Genomic DNA, 8090 nt, shown 5'->3' with positions numbered 1-8090 from the left:
CTGCAAGTGCATCTCTACAGAATTGAGGAAAATAACAAAATATTTATTGGAGATTCATCTCTTCACAAATAATGAGATATTTTAGTTAAGGCGGCTTTTTTTATAATTATCAATTTGCGATTTATGGTTTATATTATTTTATCATAATCAGTTTTAATTAGTTTCTGTTTTTTATATTTTGACTTTTTAGTTAAATAAATAAAATAAGCATACTGCTCAAATCATGTTTTGCATATTTGGGGGCTGAAAAGAAGGAATTAGGGAAAGTGGACTATATAATATACTATACTATTAGTAGCTAAAAATGCAATAGCAATTCCGTATAAATACTATGTATCAACAAGAGATGTAGCCTAGCAGGAATTCAAGTCAGGTGTAGATTTTTTCTTCTGAGGCAAATCATCTTCGGCGTCATCGTCATTCTCATCGTCGCTAGGTTCCATCATTCTCATAGTGATGTCAACATCAACAGAAGGTCCATATTGCCAGCAACAAGCCATAAAATAAAGCAGATTAAAAGCCGTTAATAGAGCAAGAAGCCAGTAGTAGTACTCATAGTGTCCCTTGTTGATATTGCTTGAAATCCAACTTTCTTTTCCTTTTCCTTTGGTGTACTTATCCACAGCACTCAAAATCACACTTGCTAAAAGATTTGCAACTGCCATTCCCAGTCCTAAAAGAGCTGATGCAATACTTGACATACTCTTTGGCAGCTCTGAATAATAGAACTCTGTGGCGCCAATCGCGTTTAATGCCTCCGCTATACCATTTAAACTGTTTGGTATAATGAGCCACAATGCTGACATCTCCACCAACCCCTGCGAGTTGTTCAACAGCCCTTGATTGATTGCTCTTCTTCGTCGAATATGTTCGATAATACCAGATACTAACATGGACATGCAAGAGACGAATATGCCAAGTCCCATTCTAACTATAGGTTTTAGACGAACTGGTCTTCCTCTGATCTTCGATGCCAATGGAAGCATCACGCGGTCATAGAGAAATACCCAAATTGTTAACGCAATCATCAAAAACATCCCAAATGACCCTGCTGGAATTTGGAATCCTTTACTTAGATGTCTATTCATAGATTGAGCTTGTAGTAGAGGGAACGAACTCTGGCTCAAATTTATTGATATCATGATCCCTGTTGACCACAATGGCACTACTCTAATGAGGGATTTTAGCTCCTCAACTTGCTCTACTGTGCAAAGGTTCCACGGATTGGCTGCAACTCCATTTGGCTTAACATCTTCAGGACTTCTAATGATGCAAGCTTTGTTTAAGAATCTCAATTTGTCCGTTGGAACTTGAGGTCCTGAACCATTCTTGCTATGATAATCAGAGTTCTGATTGGGGTAATGTAGTTTCCTATTTTTGAAGGCAACCACAATTACTCGTATAAAGCTGGCAAACACGTTCGAGCGAACCTTTTGCTTGATATAAAACGGAGAAGCAAGGAAGAAAAACAACGCGGATAAGAACATTAGCATTGCAGGAACTCCAAAACCTATTTTCCACCCGAGTTTGTCTTGAAGGTAAACGATACCAGTCAGGGCAATCAGAACAGAGACTACGGATGAAGTATAATACCAGGCAAAGAAGCTCTCCAACACTGTCTGTTTGTTGGGATTGCTACCTCCCTTGTCAAACTGGTTAGCACCAAATGCTAAAGAACATGGTCTTATACCTCCAGCACCAACCGACATGAGCAGAAACGCGAAAACCAAGAGCATGTATTGTGGTCCCCTTGTAGATTTACAAGCCTGTCCTGCTTGATTGCAAGCTGGAGGCCTGGCTTTCGGAATCATTGCTGTTAACCACAACACTGCTGATCCCTGCAACAATAGGGCATTCAAGTGTTAAAAGTTAACAACAAAACTGATGCATGAATTGCATAGGCACACTGGCATTTACAGCAATAGAATTTCACTACAAAGAAAGACTAGTGCATCCCCATTTTCAAAAGTAGAGTCAATGTTAGCAATCTACCATCGTCCAAGCATTAGTGGTTGATTCTACAGCGACCTATAAGCCCGAGAAGTATTAGTGGTTGATTCTACAGCGACCTATAAGTCCAAGAAGCATTAGTGGTTGATTCTACAGTGACCTCTAAGTCTGAGACAACTTTACCGTTGACCCAAGCTTAACTTAACTAATTAAAAAAATGGTGGTTTAAATTAATTGTTATCTTAAAATTAGATATTTGACGCAGCGAATATGATACTAAGGACAGTAATTTTCAAAACTTTATACTGCATTGGATCCTTCGACTGTAATAACCGAAGCTGAAAATTATAATATTTGTCAGGATTAGGAAGTTCTAAAGTAGTAGCAAGGATTAGCACTTTCTTCGGAAAAATATTTTATTCAATGCACAAAACTGGAAAAGGAAAAAAATAAAAATTTTGTCAGTGTAACGGACAAAACTTACACATCTTTTATTTATTTTGATTTATATAGTAAAATAGACAAGCGGTGATTCCATAATATTACGAGTTAAGAATAAGGTAAACTTTAATCTCAAGATAAAGTGTATGCTTATTTTACACTATGTTTGATTGGAGGTATTAAGGAATCTTTGGATTATTTATCCAGTAGATAAATGTTAGTAATAAATAAATTATGTCACATACGTAATAAATGATTGTTTCCAATCAAATGACCGCGGACAAAAAAGTTAAAACTTAAATTTAGTGGTAATATATAATTACAATAAATCGCATACTAAACACAAAATTAGTTGAGTAAAGAAATAGTGGATCGCCATAGAGACTGAGGCAGAAGCTCAATTATGGGATGGGTTTGCACAAATAGCTTTTACTTTAAAAAGCTAACTGACTACATTAATTAAAGTATAAAAATTATCTCAAATTCTCTTTAAATAAAGGGTATTAAAGTGTAGTTAGTCAAATTCTTCTTAAAACTAGATAATTGAAAAACACATAAAGATATTTTGGAGAAAAAACAGTCAATACATATTTGAGTAATTATTTATTTTGAACAGTAAAATAATGTGTGTATAAATTTTGGATCGGCGAAAGTATGTAACTATAGTGAACTCAAAACTCAATTATTATTCTTACTACAGTAAAAATTCACTAACTCATTAAACTGAAACATATAGTAAATTCTTAATTCAATTATTATTAATACTTAAAAGTCGGTACTTTTTAGATTCCCTGGATCGTGAAATTAAAATTCTAGCTTTTACTCCAGATCGCTATCAGATCAAGCTGTCCGTGGACCCAAACAGTAAGATGAAGATAAAATCGACAACTCTTAAACTTTTAATTAACAAAAAGATAAAGTTCAAAGTTTAGTTAATTACCATGAAACTGAAGATGGAACCAAGGCCAATAGTGAGGAATCGACCTAAATACGAATCAGCAACAACAGCTCCAACAATAGGCAAAAAGTTAGTAGCAGCTGACCAGAAAAACAGAAGATTTTGAGTTGTAGTAAACCCCATCCTGTATTCTCCCATCAGATAATTTGTCATATTTGGTAAAAGCCCATAGCTCGCCACATTCTCCAGTGCTTCATTTGCTGTAACAATTCAAAAATAAAACCTAACTTAATCACAAACACAAAAGAAAGCCCCCAAATATTTGAACTAGTTCAGTATATACCTATGATAAAAGGCATGGTAATTATTCCACCCTTTTTTCTACTTTTAATTGGAATCGGAGAAGAATGTGAAGAAGTTTGCTTCTCTGAATCCTCCATTTTAGATCCTCGGTCTAAAGGAAGATACTCCGCCATCTCTTGCTCCATCGCTTCACTAACTCGAGGAGTATTTTAACCAGATTAAAAGTTGAAAAAAAATCGAAAAGTGGATCTAGTGACGATACAAGTATAATATGATGGGGAAGTAGATATAAACTGCTTTTTAGCAAGTGCAAGAAAAAGGCATGACTAATTTATCACATATTTCTGCATCACTCCCCATTTATATATAAAGAAAAATAGAAAGAGTTTCTTATTTGTAAAATGGATTCCGTGTGAAATGTTGTATTTTTTTTTTTTGGCTACCACACTGTTACTGCTGGTCCCATTCTCTATCTCCCAACACGTTTTCACTCTTGTTTTTATTATTTTTTAAAAAAAAAAGGAAAAAAATTATTATTCTTTTTTTGGAAATAATAAAAATGAATTGATTTCAAGTGTTTCATATATTTTTGAAATACGTGTTTTATTAATGAAACATAGTAAGAAAGATTGTTATTTTTCTATGAATACTTATATAGAAAAATATGCATAGGTGAAACACTTTCATTTTGTTTTGATTTTCCTCTTTGGTGAATTTCAGGTCAATAAGCAATTACAAGTAGAGTCACCATGAAAGTTACACTTAACCTGTTTTGAGAAAAGAAAAACAGAAATGGAGTTCTTTTTTTAATGGTTACTGTACTTAATTAGTTTATTACGAAGTATTTGAAAGGCGCTTAAAAGATCATTATGTTCCAAAAAGGATCTTACAATAATTCATCATTACTGCTATTTTGACCGACTGAGTTGAACACGTGATTAGTAAAATGATTACTCCATACATTAAAATTATTTAGAAAGTTCATGTTTTTAAAAAAGATAAACACCTTTATGATTTTTTAAATTAAAGTTAATTTATAAGAATTTTGATTAAAATTTTTATAATATATTTTTTTATTTTATTGCTATGTAAAAAATTATAATTATAGTACTTTTTGTATAGTTATATGCATATTTTTTGTTTAAAATATTAAATTAATATAATTTAATTTAACTTTAAAAACTAATCAAATTAACTTTTAAAAATGTAAGAGACAATTAAAAGTAGATAGAAAAAGTAATAAAGATAAAATTGTGAAGTTATTATATCAATTATTTATTTAATAGGTGTATCAAGTAAAAATGAATAAGTGGGCAGGGACGCAGGAAATAGCTGTTACAGATTTATAGTATTTTTAAAGAGTTAATTTAACTCATTTTAAAATAAAATAAAATTACATTAATTAATATTATAAATAAAATTTTCAAATATTTAAAAATAATATAAAAATGCTATGAATTTTAATTATTTTTCATATCAATATAATTAAAAAATATTTTAAAATATTAATCAAAATTTATATTATTTCCCGTTGAGCAAAAGTTTATAAGTTTCAAATATTTAAAAATAATGTTAAAACACTATAGATTATAATTATTTTTCATATTAATATAATTAAAAAGAAAGGAGTATAATTTAATTCAGTCAATTTACCTCTTCTAATTTAGGTTTTAATTAAACTTTTAATATGTCTATATGAGATTAGTCTCTTCACGAATAATGAGGTATTTTCTTGATTATATAAACGAGAACCTTCCTTCTAAAAACAGAATGTTAAGATTTATCCATAAAGAGAATAATTCCTCCCCATAACCTTAGCTAATAGGACGTGTTTGGTCAATTTGATTTGATTTGAATTTTATTGATGATTTATTAATTAATTTATAGATATATATTAAATTATTAAGATAATTAGTTATAATCAATTTGATGTAAATTCCTTAAAATTAAATAGCGATAATTCAAAAAATAGCCAAAAATTTGAGACAATCACGAATAGTAACGAGTAAAAATATAGTAATATGAAGTTGAGGTGGAGAGGAGATATGGAAGAAGCGTGACACAATGATAATATATATGTTTAGGATTATTCAGAGGTGACATTTGACTTGACAACTGTTCAATAGTGATGTGTCTGTTCATCCATTCTTCTTTGGAACTTGAGATTTCAAATTATTTTATTTATGTTCAATTAGTATTATAATAAATATTAATTTGACACACTAATTAAAGATTAATATATAAGTAGACGGAGAAAGTATTTTTCTTTCCCTTTTGTGTTTTTTTAATTCGACAATGCATGAATCTATGGGAACTCTTTGACTGTTATGTTTTTTATAAGTGAAATAAGGTAACGTGAGAGACTTTTCTTTTCTTTTATTGTCTAAGGGATTTATTTTTAATTTCTAAGTTTTTTCTACTAATTTAAATTTCACAATAATGTATAAATTTGTAAAATCCTGCAAATATCAATTTGACAAATAATATTTCTATTATTTATAAAAAAAAACTTTTGTTGACACTTATTCTTGTGAGTTTCTTTTTATTTGTTGTAGAGTTCTTTTTTTAGAGTCAACAATATAATATTTTATAAGATTTTAAAATATATTTAATTATTATATTAATTGGAAAAAATTACTATGACTAATAATATTTATAGTATAATTTTTTATTATTAACTAATGTAATTACATTCAAAAGCTTGAAAATTTAATCAAATTGAATTTTGAAAAATCGCGCCATATCAACTAAAAAGAACTAGAGGGAGAATGAACTTTGACAAAATTTTAAAATAAGCATAATACATAGATTAGATCCTAAACTTGTCTTTAAAATTTAACATTGACCTCAAACTTTCATAGTGTACAAATAGACTGTTTAACCATCCTATCTTTCAATAAATAAACACGCGATTTCTACCTGGCAAAATACGTGAAATGCACGCATTCTGCGCGAGTGAGGAGTAATTTTCGAGACTCACAGTGGTTAAAAAATATTGAAATGACAATTCTACCCTTAATGAATCTCTTTTATATTAATCAAAACTAATTTTAATTTTTTTTAGTTTCAAAATGGCGTGTAAGATATTTTTTTAAAAAAAATGTGTAAAATATTTAATTAGTTGACAGCCACTGATTAACTCACTAATACACGTGGGAGCATTTGCATTTCACGCAACTTGGCTCCAAAATCGCGTGTTTATCTATTGAAAGATAGGATAGTTAAAGTGTCTATTTGTACATTATGAAAGTTTGAGGTCAAAGTTAAAATTTGAATCCAAGTTTAGGGTTTAATATATGTATTATTCCTTTTAAAATATATGTTATTCATAAAATTGAAAGGAGACGGATTGCAATTATCGTACTTATTTTATACTTACTAAAATATTTAAATTTGTAATTATCTTAAGTTAATTTAATTTTCTTAAAAATGAGTTAACTTTAACTTTCAAATAGTGAAACACAGTATAAATCAAGGTGGAAGAAGTACTCCTGTTTATTTTAAAATAATTGTTTTAATTTGACTTAATTAACACCGAGTTTGAGAGTAAAAAGATAATTTTGTAATTTATAATTTTTAAATTAAAAAATCTATATAATATAATTAATTTTATTTTAATTTTATTATTTAACATATTATGTAACATATTACAATTATAGACTAAGATCAAAATAGGTATATACACTTATAATAATGTTATGATTTATCGGAATAAAGTGTGCAATTATTATTTATGTGAGTTAATCAATCATTACTTTACTAACATGATACCCATATTTTGAAGAAATAAAAATATTTCTTGGTTGGTGGGGCACGTGGTCGTGTCTTACTTTACCCATTCATTTTAACTCAAACATTTCACCTTATGTTTACAAAAACAAAAAAATACCTTAATGTTCTACCATTATTATTTATTCTTAACTTTAATTAAAAAAATTTATTGAGAGCGTATCTTTATATCAAATTAATAGTTAAAAGTATTTATTCTTTATGAGTCATACTCCGGCTCCATATCGAAATTAACCTCCTTGTTTGTATTCCTTTCAAAGGATTATTTTTTATTATTGTAAAAACAAATTGTTCCCTATATATATGAATTAAAAAATTTGATATGATGGAACATATTTTTTTATTAAAAAAAAAGATATTAGTATTTCTCTTTTTTTTTCTTGAAAATTAAATTTATTGATACTGAATACGAAAGAAAAAAAAACATTTAAATTTGTTGGGTAAATAAGTCATAAATATTTGTATTGTTATAAGTAATTTCATTCAAAATGAAATAATTATTTTAAAATTAAAATTATCACTAAATATAATACTAACTTTTCAATTTATTAAGGATAACAATAAATCAACATAAAAAACTACTTTTAAAAAAAATACTCTCTTCGTTTCAATTATGTCACTTTTTAAATTTTAATAATTAAATAAATTTATCTTTAATCATATATTTTTTATTAATTCTATTCCATTTTACTCTAAAAATCAAAAAATA

General features: G+C 28.5%; 1 protein-coding gene across 1 annotated transcript; it reads right to left on the bottom strand.

Annotated features, from left to right (window-relative positions):
• Positions 1–257: 257 nt before the first annotated feature.
• Positions 258–4271, bottom strand: LOC101266806 (protein NRT1/ PTR FAMILY 1.2-like). The gene is made up of 3 exons (XM_069295647.1): positions 3633–4271; positions 3332–3549; positions 258–1838 (listed from the first exon to the last, which is right to left on the bottom strand). Exons 1-3 carry the CDS (start codon positions 3775–3777, stop codon positions 354–356), a joined length of 1848 nt encoding a protein of 615 aa, XP_069151748.1. The 5' UTR covers positions 3778–4271; the 3' UTR covers positions 258–353.
• Between the last annotated feature and the right edge of the window lie 3819 nt (positions 4272–8090).

The sequence above is a fragment of the Solanum lycopersicum genome, chromosome 3 (assembly GCF_036512215.1).
Source record: "Solanum lycopersicum chromosome 3, SLM_r2.1".
Lineage (NCBI taxonomy): Eukaryota > Viridiplantae > Streptophyta > Magnoliopsida > Solanales > Solanaceae > Solanum > Solanum lycopersicum.
This window is presented reverse-complemented; position numbering and strand designations above follow the sequence as displayed.